The 17,611-nt window shown below is 65.4% G+C and overlaps 1 protein-coding gene across 3 annotated transcripts; it reads left to right on the forward strand.

Annotated features, from left to right (window-relative positions):
• Positions 1–268: 268 nt before the first annotated feature.
• Positions 269–17,464, forward strand: KCNAB2 (potassium voltage-gated channel subfamily A regulatory beta subunit 2). Of its 3 annotated transcripts, XM_065649800.1 has the most exons (16): positions 269–320; positions 5,464–5,582; positions 5,903–5,944; positions 12,264–12,307; positions 12,648–12,685; positions 12,854–12,933; positions 13,377–13,421; positions 13,558–13,602; positions 13,673–13,716; positions 13,833–13,919; positions 15,043–15,128; positions 15,301–15,421; positions 15,513–15,607; positions 15,786–15,906; positions 15,993–16,081; positions 16,490–17,464. In XM_065649800.1, the coding sequence occupies exons 2-16, from the start codon at positions 5,506–5,508 to the stop codon at positions 16,577–16,579; spliced, it is 1,104 nt and encodes a 367-aa protein (XP_065505872.1). In that variant the 5' UTR covers positions 269–320; positions 5,464–5,505; the 3' UTR covers positions 16,580–17,464. The 3 variants fall into 3 exon arrangements, with proteins under 3 accessions (XP_065505872.1, XP_065505873.1, XP_065505874.1); XM_065649801.1 differs by lacking the exon at positions 5,903–5,944; XM_065649802.1 differs by lacking the exons at positions 269–320; positions 5,464–5,582; positions 5,903–5,944 and adding an exon at positions 10,286–10,512.
• The last annotated feature ends 147 nt before the right edge of the window (positions 17,465–17,611 follow it).

Raw genomic sequence — 17,611 nt, forward strand, 5'->3', positions numbered from 1 at the left:
GAGAAAATATCCCGGAGCGGTGCGGGACGCGGCGGCGGAAGCGGCGGCGGCGGCGGCGGACGCCGTTCCCCCCCGGGCGGGTGGTCGCGCCCGGCTCAGCATCGGGTTACTAGGGCGATGGTGCCGCACCGCGGGGGGCGGGGCTTCGCCGCTGGGCCCGACCGGCGCTGCAGCCAATGGGGGTGGCGCGGGGCCCCTGACATTTGCATGCGGAGGGAGTGGCGGGCGGCGCGGCCAATCGGCGGCGGGCGGGGAGGGGCGGGGCCTGCCCCCCACGAGGGCGGCGCGGCGGAGCGGCGGGAGCGGCGCAGGCCGGGCAGGTGCGGGGCCGCGGGGCATCGGGGACACCGCGGGGCATCGGGGACACCGCGGGGCATCGGGGACACCGCGGGGCATCCGGGACACCGCGGCGGAGGCGGCGGCGGGGGCCGGCGGGGATCGGGGCGGCGGTGGGGATGGTGGATCCGAGCACGGCCGCGGGCAGGGTGCGATAGGGCCGTGCCGCCGCGCGCGCGTCCGCGGCGCCGGGCTGGCGCCCCGGCGACATGTGGCTCGTCGCCCGGGAGCGGTGGGAGCGATGCGGGGAGCCGTGCGGGGAACCACGCGGGGAACGCGGTGCCCCTTCCCGCGGGGGTCGGCTCCGATCGCCAGCTGCGCCCCGGGCTCCCTCCCAGCGCTGCCGGGGAGCGGCGGGCGCGGGCGCGGTCCCGCGGGAACGGAGGATGCTCGGGACGCGGGGGGCACGGCGGAGCCCCGGGCCCGGCCCCTTTCCTCGGGCAAGACACCCCGCGCTGAGCGGGGAAGATGGCGTTTGTCCCCCTTTTTTCCCGCAGCGGGTCAGGGTAACCCTGGCTCGATACGCGGGCTGCTGGTGGCCGTGGCCCGTTGCCATCGCACTGGGGACAGGCCGGTGCTTAAATCCCGACAACGTGACCTGCTGCAAACCCGCAGGAGAACGGACATGTTATTTTTTCCCAAAACATCTTCCCCGGTTTTTGTAATCAGTGCTGGTTTGCACATAGTGGAAACAAAACTGTCACATTCTCCACGGAACACAGTGGCTTCGTTAACCAAAATGACACGCGGGGTGGTTGGAAAGGGTGACCCCTCTCCCGGGGGACTCCCTGTCCTGCAGCCCAGCGACTGCCCTTGGGCTTCGTTTCAGCTCTGCCCAAAACTCTTGGAATTCTGTAGCTTCTTGAGGCTGTTTTCCTCGCCACGGGAAGCCCCATCGGTCCCATTCCCCTCAGCTGGCGGCCGGGACCCCGCGCTGTCCTGGTTAACATGAGCGTCCTGGCACTATTGTGCAAGCGCCTCGGGCTCTCAGCCCAGAGCCGGTGCTCCGCGCCGCTGGGAGGCGAGACCAGGTCAGCACCGGCTTTGCATGGGTTGGGCATTGAGCCAGCTGCCCAAAAAATGCAGGTTTCTTCCCAAAGTGTTGCTGGGAGCTGCAGTGCAGTGTCGCGGTGAGTGCCAGAGCAGGCAGGCTGGGCAATACAAATCCAGTAAATATCACATATATATATATATATATATATATATATATATACACTTTGCATATAGGCAGTGATTTTCTGGCTGGTTAACAAGAAATGCTGTCCCCGCCTGTTGCGTGCTGCCGGCGGAGCTGCCGCGGTGTGGAGAGCAGGCAGCCACGCGGGTCCCCTCGGTGCCGGCACGGTTCGGAGCGGGCACTGAGCTCGCTGGTCCCATCGCCGGCAGAGGAACTGGCAGGATGCTGCAGTGGAGCTGAGTGGGACTCAGCGGATGGAGAGGGACCAGGTTTTCCTAATTTCTAAATGAAAAGAGTGCTGCATGCACTTCTAAAACCCTGACTCCTTTTTGCTGGCTTGGCCTCTGGTTTTCACATTCAATCCAGCCGCATCGGTGCTGTTAGCGCTCCAGGGTTACAGTGCTGTGCTGCCACCAGGGACTGGCATGCTCACCTTACTGGGGTGTCCCCAAACTGTGCACTCCAGGCTGGGTTTTTTGCCCAAAATGTCCAAAAAGTAGAAGCCACCAAGAAGGCGCAGTTGGCACCCGGAAGAGGACGGGTGGCTGCCTGGTGGGGTGCGGCAGCTGGGCGAGCCCCAATGCTGGGAGGCAGCCTCGCAGCATCGCCTGCAGACACCCTTATTTTATTTTTTAAGAAAAGCACCCAGCATGACTTAAAGGCTGCATCTGCCGGACGAGCCTCTTCCTGCCTGAGCTGTGCCGGGTGGCAGCCGCTCGCTCGCCCACGCGTGCTGCCGGTGCCGGGCTGTGGCGCCGACACGGTTAAGGCACCGGCAGGATCGGAGCCGGGCTGCACGCCACGCTGCACGCCACCAGCGGAGCCCAACTTGCCGAGTCAGGATGTGAGAGCGGCAGGGACGGCTCTGCAGCATCCCTGGTGCTGCCGCATCCCGGGTGCCGAGGGCTCGGCTTCCCCTCCTCCCCCAGACACCTTTTCGCAGGGACGTAGGGATGGGGTAGGGACGGCACGGGCTGTGTTTGCATCCAGCTGCTGCAGCTGCTCTGCGCCGGCAGCGGCCCCGCTTCCCAAGACCTGCAGAGCCTCCAGCTCTGCTGGCAGCTCGGGCTTTTTTTATTTCTTTTTGGTTTTGCTTCCTGACCGCGCATCTCCGTTAGAGCACCGGAGTGAGGTAGGTGGGGTTCTGGGGAACCGGTGCTGCCGGCAGGTCTGCGGTGCCGCGGCTGTGGCTTGGCCATGGTGGGAGGTCTGCCCGCCGGCTCCCTGGGGTGCTGCACATCAGGGACCTGCGGGCACTCGGTGGCCTGATGGACCCCGGTGCTTTCATGCTGGTATAGGTGAAGGCGAAGCAGAAATAACCACGTCAGACATGTCTCGTTTGGGGCTGTGTCATTGACTCTGGCAGCGCCGGGTGCCTGGGCTTCGGTGCGCACAGCACGATCACAGGCGGCCTCACGTGTCGCAGCTAAATCCCCAGCACCAGCTGTGTTCGTTACCTTAATGACCGGCTTGTAACCACGTCGGAGCCCCGCAGCCGGGTCAGCGGGAGCCTGCGCCGAGCTGGGGGACACGGGCAGGGGGAAGGGACGGGACTGCTGCTCTGCGGATCCTGCAGAGCCAGGCTGCGGCGGGGGGTGCGCGGAGCCAGCGCGGGGCATGGACAGAGAGGTGACGGCAGGAGCTGCCGGGTCAAAAGCCGTTTGCAAGGCAGAGCGGGGCGGTGGGAGGAATTGTGCTAAAGTCACCTTTCCCGGAGCGTGTTGGAGGGGGGCATTTGCTGAGGGTGGTGGTTGGAAACCTGGCGAAAAAGGGGTAGAAATGCAGGGACGGGTGGGGAGATGCTCGGGGCCATCTGCCCTGCATCCCTCGCCTGAGCAGCCGGGAAGGACGCCGGGGTGCCAGGGCAGGGGTCCCGCAGCTCCCTCCGCCCCAGCACCTCACCCCTGGGGGCTCAGGCTCATCAGCAGGTGCGGAGGCTTTGTCCCGATTTCAAATTAATCCCGTACACAGCTTCACCTCCTCTTGCTCTGCTGGCAGCGTGTTTGGGAGGCTCTGCAGACCCTCCCCTGGGCTGGGCCCGCAGAGCTTTGGCTCGGGGGCTCCCCAGCCATGAATCCTCCCGTGTCTCAGTGCCCATCCTGCTGTCTGGGGATGGAGCCTGGTGGGAGCACAAGCTTTCGGGGCACCCTCAGGGTCTCACATGCATCCTGGAGAAGAAAACACTTTTGTTCCCTGTCCATGCATTGCCCTGCAGCAACTCCTGCAGTTGCGGACTTGCGGCTGGGTTCTGCCCTGAGGAAGCTGAAGGTGCAGGACAGATCTCAGGGAGGGGACGCGGCTTTTGGCAGCGCTGTGGCTCGGAGCGCCCAGAGGGGCAGGTTGGCCCCAGGGGCCGGGATGTCCCGTGCGCTGGCAGCCCAGCAGCGCTTCCCGGCAAAGTTCCTCCGGTGCCACCAGAGACTGGGCAGCGACCACGCTGGGTCCCCCCCAGCATCCCCACAAGGTAATGGATCAGGGGCGTCGGGTCCTGCTGACGACTGCAAAGACCTGAGCTCATGGCACCACAGATCCTCGGGATGTGTCAACAGAGCCAGTCCTAAGCCCTGCAATAAGTTTAGTCTCGGTTTGTGGCAGTGCAGGGGGGGTCTGGCTGTCCCTCCTGCAGGCATCCCCCAGCTTGCTTCAGCTTCGTTATACAGCCGCTAATTAAGTGCCACTGGGCAGGCAAGAGGCAGCTTGCAGGACCGTGCAGGATGGTGCCCGGACCGGTGGCTGCTGTGGAACCAGTGTTGTTGCAGGCGGCTGCCAAGAGGGAGATGCGGGGAGTGGCCAAGGTGACATGAGCAGCCGCCGGGAGAAGCCGGGGGGTCGCGGTGGCTTTGGGGGCTTGGCAGGGTCCTGCTGGGGACGTGCAGGGCAACGGCGGGGGGCCACGGGGGAGCAGCTCCCTCCTGCCCTTTCAAAAATAAACCTGGTTTATTGAGCCGGATCTTGAGCCCCAGCGCAGCTGCGGGCAAAAGGAGCCGCGATTCTGCAGTGCTGGGGGAGGAGGGAGCTGGGGCCCTGCACCGGGGCTGCAGTGGGGCCGGGGGCCGCAGCGGGGCCGGGGACCGCGGGAGGCGGGCAGGCGGCTCCGCGGGGACAGGCTCGGCTGCCGCAGCTGCTGCCATTGGGCTGCGTGGGCTGCAGGGGCTGCGCTGGGCTGCAGGCGGGCTGTGCCAGGATGCTGGAGGGATGCGGGATGCAGGCGCACCGTGCCAGGATGCCGGAGGGATGCGGGATGCAGGCAGGCCGTGCCAGGATGCAGGAAGGATGTGGAAGGGATGCGGGAGGGATGCAGGCACACTGTGCCAGGATACAGGAGAGATGCAGGATGTGGGAGGGATGCAGGCATGCCCTGCTGGGATGGAGGCGGGATGTGTACCAGGACGCGAGCACTCGCTGTGCCCAGGGCAGCCAGGGAAGGAAGTATTTTCCTTTCCTTGGCTTGTCCCTTGCAGAGGGACCCTCTGGAGCCTGCTTTAGTGTTAAGCACCAGCAAAATGTTTAATTTTTCAGGCCTGTGTTTCTTCACCATTTCCTGATGTGTCGTAAGACCTCAGTGCCACGGGTTGCTGCCCTGTGGCATCCCCTGCTCAGCTCCTTTGGGCAGCCAGGCAGGCAGAGAGGTGGGCAGTGGGGCAGGCAGCAAGCAGCCCTGCTCTGCACTCCCCGGGAGCCCCAGAAGTTTGGGGTGTCCGCCAGCAGGGAGTCATCAGCACTGGGTAGGGGCAGACGGGTTTGGGATCGGCAGTGGGTCAGGGTGGGATCCCTGTGGTCTGGGGTTGGCAGGGCTGCCGTGTCCTGCCTGCCATGCCTTGCCTGCCCCTGCCCGCGCTGCTGCCTGTGCCACACACCCATCCGGCTCATGAGCTACTGCAACAGGAAGCACCGTCATGCGCGCACCCCAAAAACCCCCTTTCTTCCTCTTTTTCTCTTCCCCGCGGCAGGGGTGAGGCGGCGCGCGGCTCCGGGGAGCCCAGGCTGGCTCCATGTATCCCGAATCCACCACTGACTCCCCAGCGCGACTCTCGCTGCGGCAGACAGGCTCCCCCGGGATGATTTACAGGTAAGGGCTTGGGGCGGCACCGGGGGGCTCAGCGCGACTTCGAACGCAGGGCCACAGCTCCCAAAGCTGCCCCGCACGCTTCGTGCAAAAACTTCCAGGACTGCAAAAATCCCGGCAGCATTTTTAGGCGCTGGTGCCTGTTACGGGAAGAGGGGGTTCCTCTCGGAGCACGTGCCAGTGCCCCTGCAGGGTGTCCCCCACGACGTGACGGGGGCACCACCGACCCTCCCAGCAGCCACCGGCTGTGCCGCGCCGTCCCGCTCCACCTTTCTAATGGGGTTTGTGGCATCTTTCTTCTCTCTCCCCTTTGCTGTCGGAAGCGCGAGGTACGGGAGCCCCAAGCGCCAGCTCCAGTTCTACAGGTAACCCAGCCCTCCCCCTCCCCAAAACCCCCCGACAAGCCCCTCCAGGCGGGATGGGCATCACCGGCGCGGCACCGCGTCTTCACCTGCTCGTGGGTTTGGCAGCGCGACGTGGGGACCCGCGTGTGTGGCTGGGGAGGTGGGGACACCCTTGCCGGGCCGGCCAGGCAGTGGAGCATGGCCAGAGGGTACCGGGGAACAGCCACTGCGGGGGCGCGGGGCTCGGCTCGGGGGAGCATCCCGCACCGATGCTGCATCGGGAAGAGCCCGCCGGCTTCTCCCCAGGGCAGCACCAGGAGCCAGGCCAGCCGCTCGCTGCTCCTGCCATTCCGAGAAGCATCACTAAGTGGTACAGAAGGCAACACTTCCCCCACCCCCAGCCTTTTACCGTTTGAAAATGGCACTTTGCCCATCACACTGTGCCAGCAGCCGCTCTGGTGCTCCCTGGGTCTGGCCCGGTGCGATGAGGAGGAGTCCGTGTTTCGGTCTCACCACAGCTCTGACCCTGCCGCCGTGGGGACCGCGGGAGGGCTGCGTCTGCTGCAGGGACTGCCCCCAGTGTCCCTGGCTGTCCCCACCGCCCTGTGTGACGGTGGCGCGGGACCTGTCACCGCCGGGCGAGAGCTGGCTGTGGGCGGGGGCAGTGATGCCAGGTTTGATAAAGCAGCGGTGCATCCCCGGGCTTTTAGCAAAGCCACCATGAATAATTTAGGTCCTCTTCGCGGGGAAGAAAATCCCCTAATAGGGCTAATGGAGTGCGGCGAGAAAGCTGGGCGCTGGGGGGCCCGGCGCGGCTGCCAACTGCCTTGGATGCCAAGCGCCGACACTCCCCTAATGCAAAAAAACCCGGTGGCCGCGTCTCTTATAGCTGCCCAGGGCAGCTCGGCCGCCCAGAGCGTTGCCGCTGATGAGCAGCATCTCCGGGGCGCGGGTGAGTCGGGCGCGGGGTCGGCACGGCCGGCGGCGCAGCCGCTGCGGGCAGCATGCAGGATTTGCTGCGCAGGTGACTCGGGATTCAGTGGCTTGGGGAGGTTTTCGTTCGGGGTTTGGGGTCTGTTTGGTTTTCAGCAGCTGTTGATTGGCAACAAGTTCCCAGCATGGCTGGACAGACGCCTTTCCCAGCAGCTGCCCCGCGCACCCGACTGTCACCTGCTTGTTGTGCCTGTGACACACGCTAACCGTCCCCTGCTGTGTCCCGTCCCATCCCTGCTGCTTCCCCGCAGAACAGCCCTCGGGCAGCTTCAGGATTTCTGCTAACGAATGGGGCCGAACCCGCCGCCTCCGTGCTCTCCCCGCCACCCCGTAACACGGCTCAGCTGAGGATCGGGGGCTGTGGAAATGAGGGGCTGGTGAATTCACACCTGTTTCCCCCCCAGCTTCATTTGCCGCAGCGGTTCCATGCAGCTGGTGAAGCTGCAGAGCAGCTGTGCAGCCGGCGTGGGCTTTTCCCGGCCACTATCCAGCAAAGGTCCCGCCAGGGATGAGGGGGTCCTGCTGGGCACCAGGGATACCCCCAGGTTTGGCTTTGCCGCAGGAGAGGGTCCCCTTTCCAGGTCTCCCTGCATCCCCAAGCCTTCGCTGCAGAGCAGGAGTGCTGAGGCTCTCCAGCAGTGCCGAAGGTCTCCAGCAGTGCCGAGTATTGCAGGAGCCCCAGGGCTTTGGTCACCCCCTGCCCGCTGCTGCTCCATGTCTTCTGGGTTTTTTTCCTTTTCTTGAGGTCACACCTCAGTGAGAAAGTGCACTTTGCTTTTGGCTCCTGCTGCTGTAAATTTGAGCTTCATAGGGAAAGAAAGAAACACCAGTGGGAGCCTGGCTGGAGCCTGACACCGGCGCAGCACCAGCACGGTGCGCTCCCAGCAGCCACGTCGGCACCAGTGCCGCGGTTTTGGCCCCAGTCCCTGCTCTTTTCTTTCGGCCCCGGAGCGCGAGGGATGCTGCAGAGAGCAGCAGGGAGATGGATGCCGGTGCCACCGCCAGCGAGGTCCCAGCCATAGCGGTGTGCGAGGAGCCCGCTCTGCGGCAGGCTATTTTCGGCAGCCGCGCCGGCAGGGAGGTCGCTGCCTCGGCTGCGGGAAGGTGTTGGCTGGCACCACGGGTTGTGGCAGCCGCCGGCAAGTGCCCGGTGCCCACAGCCCCTCTGCAGGTGCCCACCCTTCCCGGGGAGCCCCACAGGGCACCTTTCCCATCTTGAACTCTCCCATCCGCCAGTGCACGTGGTGCCGGATTCTCACCAGCAGCACTTGTGCTTGCCCACCCCAACCGGCTCATGGGGCTCACCACGGCCCCTGCAGGGATGCAAACAGCAGCTGGTGTGAGCTGCAGGCGGCACAGCCAGGGCCTGTGCCAGGCGGCAGACACTTGCCAGGCTCAGGGTCGCCATGGTGGCACCACCGCGGCCCCCGTGGCCTGTGGCCACCCAGCACCGTGTCCCTTCCCCGCCACACTGCTGCCCGCGCTGCTCCCGCTCCCGCCAAGGCTTGGCTCTGCTGAAGAGACCAGCTTTGCCAGGGTCCCTGCTGTCCCCTCTCTGCGCCCCAGACCTGCCGCAGGTCCTGGCGAGGGCGGGTGCCGCCACCCCGGCGTCGCGGCGGGACACTCTCCCCGCTCTCTCCATAGCATTGCTGAGTGCTGGGCGGCGGGGCCGGCCGGCAGAGCCTGTGCCGGGGCGTCGGGATGCTCTCCATGACATACAGCGAGAGCCTGCGCAGCGTGGCCAGCCGGCACCCCCCCGAGTGGGGGCTGCCCCCGGCCCCCCGCCCGGCCGGCGCGCTGGAGCTGCGGCGGCTGCGGGACGTGCGGGCGGCGGCGCGGGCGAAGACGCTGGAGGAGTTCCTGCGGATGCACGGGCTCTCGCTGGCCGACAGCACCGCCCGCACCACCGGCATGCCATACAGGTAAGGCAGCGCCGGCGCCCGCGGGTCGGCAAACGCGGCGAGGGCCGAGCTGAGGGGACGGAGCAGGGGACCCGGCCTGTGGATTGCGGGATTGTGCCGGTTTCCCTGTGCCACGCCAAGGCCCGGAGGAGCTGTTGCCCTTGGTGCAGAAGGCGATCGATCTCACCCGGTGTGTGCCGGAGATGCTGCAGCGCGGTGGCACGGTTACCTCTTGCTTGTTCAATGATCTTTGAGCTTCTCACTTGATTTTCCTTTTGCTGTTGGGAAGTTTGCAAGTGCAAACACCCTCTGTGCTTTTAACGAGCAGGCGGTTGGAGCAAACAGCTGCAGAGACGCTTTATCCGCCTGACAGGACTCAGGGCAGAGCTGGCGTCCCATTAATTTTGCATGCGTGTCCCGGGCGCGGTGCAAGGCGTCTCAGGGTTTCAGTGACTTTTGTCCTTCTCATTGTGCCACGCTGTGCCGCACCATGCTGTGCCATGCCGCGCTGTGCCGCACTGTGGGTCAGGTTCCCCTCCGCTCACAGTAACATTTACACAGTGGCAGGAGCCCATCTAATATTCATGGGGTGATTATTTATTGATGGGGAGAGGCTAGCACAGGCAGCCCCAGCAACGCTCCTTCAGGCATGTGCCGCTGCCCCCGAAATCTCATGGGTTCCTCCTCCCCCGGGGGCTGCCGATTGCTGCCGGGGCCCCCCCAGCCCAGGGCCGGAGCTGGAGCCAGCGCCACGGGATTACCCGGCTAAGGAGCTTTGCGGCAGAGGGAGGCGGAGGAGATTGCAAGAGTTCTCATTAGGCTGGGGCTGAATGTGCATCATCTCCCCCGTGAACTGAGCCCTGGGGGCACCAAATGGTGCTGTGGTGCAGCCGCTCATGTCCCACCTTCCTCGGGAGATGCTGGGCTGCGTTTCACCCCAATCCGCCAAGCTTGTGCTGGGCAACATTTGGGGGATGTGCTGCTGGAGCTGCAGCCCCGAGAGGGGCAACTGGTCCAGCTTCGGCGAACCCCCAGGTCTGCCCCCGGGAGCGCCGGCAGCATCACCACCACCCACGCTCGCACCCCAGGACGGTGTGGTTGGCGACGTGCAAGTGCTTCTGCTGGGAGGTTTTTGTTTCGGACGTGCATCCACCAGAGAGGAGGGATGCTGTGCCGGCACGGGCAAAGGGCCTCAGCCCTCGCTGCCCCCCAGTGCCGGCAGCGTCGCCCACGGTGGATCCCTTCGGGGGGCACCCGCTGCAGCGCCCGTCCTGCCCCCCACCTGCCCGGCGCCCTCGCGCGCTTCCTGAGCTCATCAAATATTGAGGGCAGGAGGGCTGAGGAGCCAGCCCCCCGCGCCGCCTCGCAGCCCCCGCTGTCACGTTGGCGGCGCGGCGGAGCGCGGGCGCGCAGGAGGAGCTCCCGCCTCGCCCGGGGCCACGGCTAAATTTAGGCAGCTGGCGCGGGGGCCCGGCGGAGCAGCATGCAGGTCTCCTTTGTGTGCTCCGAGCACAGCATCAAAAGCCGGAGTGCGGAGGACCGGCTGAACCGGCAGAATGCCGGCAGCCCCAGCCTCGGCACCCGCGGCAAGTTCCGGGCAGTGGCCATGGTGGCCCGCAGCCTGGGGCAGCTCTCGGTGCAGAACGCCCCCTCCTCCAGCGAGTCCAGCGTCAAGCAGCCGGGGATGAAGTACCGGTAGGCGAGGGCGCCGCTGGGGCGGGCAGGGCGGCTGCTGCTCGGCTGCTCTCTGCTCCCCACGGGCTCGGGGCGGTGGGGCCGAGGGGTCGGGTGCGCCGCGCTCCCCCAGCGTCCCGCTCTGGAGGTTTCTCGGTGCTAAAAGTGCTGACCGTGCATCTCATCGCTTCCCTCGCTGCTCCTGGCAGCTCTGAGCCAGCCTTGCTGGGATGGGGGGGGAAAGGGACCACAAAATTTGGGGTCGGATTAGCGGCATCCCTGGCGCCTGCTGAGCTGGGCGGCTGCGGAGCCGCAGGGGTCCGGGAGCCGCGGCGCATGTTAATCCGCGGGCTGCCATGGCTTCATTCTGGCACTGCCGGGGACTCGCTGCCCAGCGAAGCGTGTGCAGAGCCGGGACATGGCTCCCGGCTGCCCGAGGCGGGTGTGTGCCCGCCGTGCCCCCCACAGGGTTAACGCACTCCCAGGAACGGGGCTGGGGGCTCCCCCTGGGATTAGCCCTCATGTCGGGGTTGGGCTGCCCTCGCTGCAGCCCAGTTGGACAAGTCCAGCCGTCACCCTCGTGCTGGGCGATGCTCCTGCAAAGGGACAGGACGGGACGGCTATGACAGCTGTGACAAGGCGCACCACGGTGGGACGCTTCTTCACACTCCTGCCCTCCCCCGGGATCTGTCCCCATCTCCATTGGGTGGCTGGTGAAGGTGCTTTTGGGCAGGAAAGTGGGGAGCAGTGATTGCTGCCAGCGTCAGACACCCAGGGGTCCCCGGCAATGCCCCTGCAGCCTGGGATGGCCGGGACAGGGCTGGCGCCATCCCGTCCCTACCACGACCCCCCATCGCGGGGGTCTGAGCCACCCCCGCTGTGGCTGCGGCCTCTCCCTGCCACGAAACGCTCTAAAAATACCGCGGGGTCGGGGGGAGCGCCCGCGCCTCCAGATGTTGGGCAATAATGTGGTGGTACGGAAGGATGATGCCTGGCTCAGCTCAGCCCGCGGTTCGCTGCCACCCTTGGACCCTGTCTGGCTCCCCATGCCGTGGTGCCGTGCCGCGGTGCCATGCCGTGTGCCGGCGGTGGAGGTGCCTCCCGGTTGCTACGCGACACCCGTGCGGGCGAGCTGCCACGGCTCACCTACACTTTATTTATTTTAACACTCATTTCTCGAGCCTTTGTCATTTTTAAGAAGAAACTGGCTCTCCATCACCGCGGCGGAGGCGTCTGCCAGCCTGGCCCCCGTCCCGAAAGCTGCTTTCCAGCCAAAATGTTCAGGGTGCTCCATTTCTGCGGGAGCTCCGCTCCTGAGCACCCTCTCCCTGCACAGCCCTGTGCCACGGCGCAGAGAATGGGCACGGCTTGTGCCACGTGTAGGATGCCCTGGGCCTGATGGCCGCTGTGCCATCTCCCCCTGCTCCTGCCCCGTGTCCCTGCGCCGGTGACACTGCCGGGGCAGCTGAACACCCCAGCCCCATCACAGGAGCCGCTTTAACCAGGTCACTGCCTGCGGCCACTCACCGTTACCCACCGGGCACGGCGATTATTTGGGTGCAGAAAATGGCACCGCTGTGCCAGTGCTGGCCGTGCCGCTGGTGAGCGCCGTGCACCCGGCCTGGGGTGGCTTTTTAATCCGTTGTGGGGGGACCCTCACTGCAGGACCGTCCCACACAGGGACCGGGGATGGGGATGGGCACTGGGGACCACGACTCGCCGGCAGGCACTCTGAGGCTCTGGTGGTTTCCTAATGGGTCTCTGTCTTCCAGGAACCTCGGAAAGTCCGGGCTGCGCGTGTCCTGCCTGGGCCTGGGTAAGTGCCGGGGTTTGTGCGGCTCCTCGGCGTCCCCTCGTCCTGCGGCGGCTGCGGCGAGGGCAGCGCTCACCTGCTCCGCCAAGGCAAGGAAAGGGTTTTCCTCCAGCCCGGCGGCCGTTTTGAGATGCAGCCCACAAGTTGTCAAATTATTTTCTCCTTTTACTCCTCCGATGTGATGGGAAGCGACCGGGCTGTGCTGGGAGCACCGTGCCGTGCGCGGCGGGACCAACGGCGGCTGCCGCGTGCCGGGGCTGTGCCAGGGCAGCCGGGGAGGGGGGCTGGGGGTGCTCAGCGCACTGACCGCGCTCACCGCGGCTGCACCCTCTCTCCTCCGCAGGGACATGGGTGACCTTTGGAGGGCAGATCACAGACGAGGTGAGGGTCACACCCTGTCCCTCCCCAGCCTTTCCCGAGCCCAGCAGGGCAGGGACGGCGCCGGCAGAGCTGCGAGCGCTGGTCTCGGTGCACGTTGCGTGCCAGAGCTCACCAGCACCCGCGAGCCCTCAGCCACCCCCGCCAACCTTCCCCGCTCTCCCCTCGCAGATGGCGGAGCAGCTGATGACTTTAGCCTACGACAACGGCATTAATCTCTTTGACACGGCAGAAGTCTACGCCGCCGGCAAGTAGGTACCTGACTTCAGCAGCAGCACAAGGGGCCTCGTCCCACACACCAGCCGCCGGCACCTCCAACCTGCGGCGGCACCAGGAGCCTCCTGGGTTTGCCAGCTGCAGAGCGGCCACCAGGACGGGGCAGCGAGCGCTTGCTCACCACAGCCGAGCACCCTCCCCGGCACGGCGAGCAGTGGCCCAGAGGCACCGCAGCGGCCCCACACACCCGCTTAAAAACCGAGCACATGCGTCAGGGAGCAGCTCGGCTCTGTGTGCCACAGCAGAGGGGAACCAGCGTCCCCATGGCCACCACGTTTGCCCCTTAGTCTGCCGGTTACCGGGGCCGTCCCTGACGGCTGTTTCTTACCATGGTTGTGGTTGCTTCTCCCGGCCACAGCTTTTCTGCCCCGTGGCTGCGGCAGCCGTGGTGCCGGCGCTGACACCCCTTGTCTTGCAGGGCCGAGGTGGTGCTGGGGAACATCATCAAGAAGAAAGGCTGGAGGTAAGCTGGGCTTATTCCTGAGCGGTGGACCTGGCCACCACCATGCCACGCCATGCCCTGTACGCGGGCAGGGCATAGGCAGGGTGCGCGGGGGCTTTGCGGGTGCCGCTGCCAGTGATTCTCTTTCTCCACGCAGACGGTCCAGTCTGGTCATCACCACCAAAATCTTCTGGGGAGGAAAGTAGGTATCACCCCCCACAGTGGCAGCGCGGCCGAGGTGTGCCGGGTCTTACCCACCTTTGCTTTCCCAGGGCTGAGACGGAGAGGGGCCTGTCCCGAAAACACATCATCGAAGGTAGGGCTGCTCGCCGGGCGCTGCCGGCCCCGGTGCCAAGCTGTGCCGTGCCGGCTGCCTCGCGGGAGGTGCAGAGCCAGGCACGCCTGACAGTGCCTGTGCCGCTGGTGCTGCAGGTCTGAAGGCGTCGCTGGAGCGGCTGCAGCTGGAGTACGTGGACGTGGTGTTCGCCAACCGGCCTGACCCCAACACACCGATGGAAGGTGGGTGCCGTGCCGCGGTGCTGCGCTCCTCCCCGCCGCCTTTTGTCGCCCTCGTGGTTGGTTTGTGCCAGGCTTTTATTTCAAGGGTATTTTCACTTCCCAAGCAAAAACAGCTCCTTTGCCTCCCCGGTCAGCCCACACCACGGTTAAGCCTCTGCCACCCCCAGCCCGGCGCCAGGACACCCTCGGGCTGCGGCGGGGACGGGTTGGTGGCACAGTGGCAGGTCACTGCCCCCGCCCCGGCAGCAGCCGACTCCGCTCTCTCTAAATCTCTCTTTTATCACCAGGGAGCCCATTTAGTTCCTCCAAGTCCAGGACTTTCATCGTAGAAGGTACTCCCTGCCCGCAGCCGCTGCCCGCATCCCAGCGGCGTCTCCTGGGGCAGAACCCCCCTCCTCTGTGATTTGCATCCCCGTCCCCCCACCGCGGGCAAACCCTGCCATGAAGCGCACAGGCAGCGGCAGCACAACAAAAACACCCCCACCCCTTCAGACCATCGCGCAGTTAAAGGCGAAAATAGCAAAGAGGCTCCGGGGGGTCCTTGAGATGGGCACCTGTGCAGCTGTGCCGTGACTGCCGCAGGGTCCCTCTCGCCGGGCAGCTGGCAGCATGCCGGGGCGCTCTGGCACTGCCAGGCAGCCCCGTGCCCATCGCTCTCCCTGCTGCCCGCCCTTGGCTGCAGCAACGCGCCTTGGCTTGGCCCCAGCCCGCATGGCTCGGAGCCGTCTCCCCCCGAGCCCCCCCGCGCCCCTCGCACGGGTCCAGGGTTCCCTCCCTCTTCTGGGTCTCGGTGCGTGGGCGATGCTTCAGGTCCCCCCACCGCAGCGGTGCCAAGTGCAGTGCCGGTGCTGGTACCCGTGGGCCCTGGGGCTGCTCCCCGTGCCAGGGGAGCCCCGGCATTGCCAGCAGCATGTCAGGATCGACCGCAGTCCCCAGCACGTCCCAAGTGGCTGCTCCCTCGGTCCCTGTCCTGCTCCTTCTCCAAAAGCATCCTCCGGACACAGCCCGGCTCCCGCCGCGGCGCTGGGGAGCGGGATGCTCGCCGGCCGTCAGCACAGCATGAGCCCCCTCCCGCCAGTGCGGCACCCCGCTAACCCGCACTGCTCTCCCTTCCCTCCGGCAGAGACGGTGCGAGCCATGACCCACGTCATCAACCAGGGGATGGCCATGTACTGGGGGACTTCGCGCTGGAGCTCCATGGAGATCATGGTAGGAGCCCGGGGGGCCGCAGCAGAGCAGCCCCGGTGATGCTGATTTAATTAGACAGCAGCTGGCAGGAGCCAAGAGCTGGCAGATGTGCTCCAGCCTTAATTATTTTTCGGGGCGGCTCTCGGGCCTCAGCCAGGGGCTTGGGGGGCACTGAGGTCCCGCTCCCCGGCAGGAGGCATATTCGGTGGCCCGGCAGTTCAACCTGATCCCGCCGATCTGCGAGCAGGCCGAGTACCACATGTTCCAGCGAGAGAAGGTGGAGGTGCAGCTCCCCGAGCTCTTCCACAAGATCGGTACGGCTGTGGGGGTCCTGCCCTGACCCCCCTCGCACAGCCCCTGCTGCTGGGGGGTGACAGTGTCACCCCCGCTCTGCTCTGCCCTCAGGCGTCGGAGCCATGACCTGGTCCCCGCTGGCCTGCGGCATCGTCTCAGGGAAGTACGACGGGGGGATCCCCCCCTACTCCCGCGCCTCACTGAAGGTGAGCCCAGCTGGGGGGCTGCGGCGAGACAGGCAGAGCCAGAGGAGCGGGGCTGGGGGTCTCGCAGGGTCCCCGGGGCAGCAGGAGGTCCGGGAGCCAGCGGATGCACTGCCTGCACAGGGTCCCCATGGACCCCCACCCTGCCATGACCCACCTCCGAGCCCCCTCCTGTCCCCAGGGGTACCAGTGGCTGAAGGACAAGATCCTGAGTGAGGAGGGCCGGCGGCAGCAGGCCAAGCTGAAGGAGCTGCAGGCCATCGCCGAGCGCCTGGGCTGCACCCTGCCGCAGCTCGCCATCGGTACGGGGCGGCGGGCGGGGGGGGGACAGCGCGGGACAGCGGGGACGCCGCACCGCGCTCAGGCTCTGCTCTCCCTCCTGCCCCAGCCTGGTGCCTGCGCAACGAGGGCGTGAGCTCCGTCCTGCTGGGAGCCTCCAACACCGACCAGCTGATGGAGAACATCGGAGCAATACAGGTCAGTGCTCCACCATGCCGGCAGCGCCGGGGAGGCTCCGCTGGGGGGGAACGGGGGGACGCTGCTCGGGGCTTCACCGGGGCAGCGCCTTCCTGTGCGGGTTTGGGGCTGCAGGGCTGCAACGCGCTGTGTAGGGAAAGGAGGTTGTGAACCTCCCTCAAAACAAAAAATCTGGGTTTTGCCTGACCTGAAGCTGAGCGGCAGCTGAGGCTTTGCTGGCTGAGAATGCAGGGGATGAGCCCAAGCTCATCCCTAAGTGGGTCGCTCAGCCAGCAAGCTGGGGCTGGGAGCATCGAGGTGGCGGTGGAGGCGGTGAGCGTGGCACAGCCACGTGCTGCCCGCCACTGCATCCCCCACATGCAGCAGGGGCACAATCCTGCCTCCCCACGGCGCCCCCCGTCCCCACAGGTCCTTCCGAAGCTGTCGTCTTCCATCGTCCACGAGATCGATAGCATCCTGGGCAACAAACCCTACAGCAAGAAGGACTACAGATCCTAAGCGCGCACGCAAGCGCGCCGCCCGCTGCGCAGCCCTTGCCGCCCGTTCGCTTGCTTGCGCTTCGTTGGAGCAAAGTGGAGAGCGTGGTTTGCACCGCGAGCGCCGGCGCTCCCGCCACCCCAGACCATCGCACCGCGTGCGCCGGCACGGCTGGGGAGCACGGGACGGGCGCTGGCGGGGAGCGCGAGCCCCGAGCCGCCCTGCCCGCAGTCGGAGCCGCCACGGTGCCGCCGTGGTGCCCCGTTGCATGCGTGGCTGCCGCCCCGCGGTGCCGGCAGGGGCAAGCGGTGCCGTACCCCCACCAGGCCGACAACACGAAGCTGTTCCTGCCCTGGCCCCTCACCTCTGCCCTGCGCCGCAGCTGCGCCGGCACCAGGGAACCACCGGCTCCGGGCCGGAGCGGGGGACGGGGGGCTGGGGGATATGTGTATGTATATATATACACAGATACATATATATGTACATACACCTATGTAAATACAGATCTATACCTCCATACCTACATATATATCTATGCCTATCTACCCATACCTATACCCACATATAGACACATGCCTGTATATTTACTTAGATGTGTACATAAGCATGAACACACACATGTATTAAATTCCACATTATATACACACATGTATAAAATATACAGATGTGTATATATATACATACCCACATAGATATAGCTGTACCTATATATCAATACGTATTTATGTATGCTTATATAAAGATGAAGATGCGCACACATATGTCCAAAAATGACAATCCTATGTATACTGACATGTGTTTGCACACCTACATATATCTGTAGAGGTATATACATACATACATGTATGTGGGTATATGTACATATATGTATGTGTATATGCGCCCATATAAAAATCATAACATATATCTACATGTACAGACACACACAGGTCTGTCTGTCTGTCCGTGAGCGCACAGGAGTGTGTGGGAGCGCCAGGGGCTGCTGGGCCGGTGACTGGGGGGTGCAGGCACCGTGACCGCAGCCGGGACCCCCAGAACCCCCGTCCCCACCAG

Source organism: Caloenas nicobarica, chromosome 22 (genome assembly GCF_036013445.1).
Source record: "Caloenas nicobarica isolate bCalNic1 chromosome 22, bCalNic1.hap1, whole genome shotgun sequence".
NCBI lineage: Eukaryota > Metazoa > Chordata > Aves > Columbiformes > Columbidae > Caloenas > Caloenas nicobarica.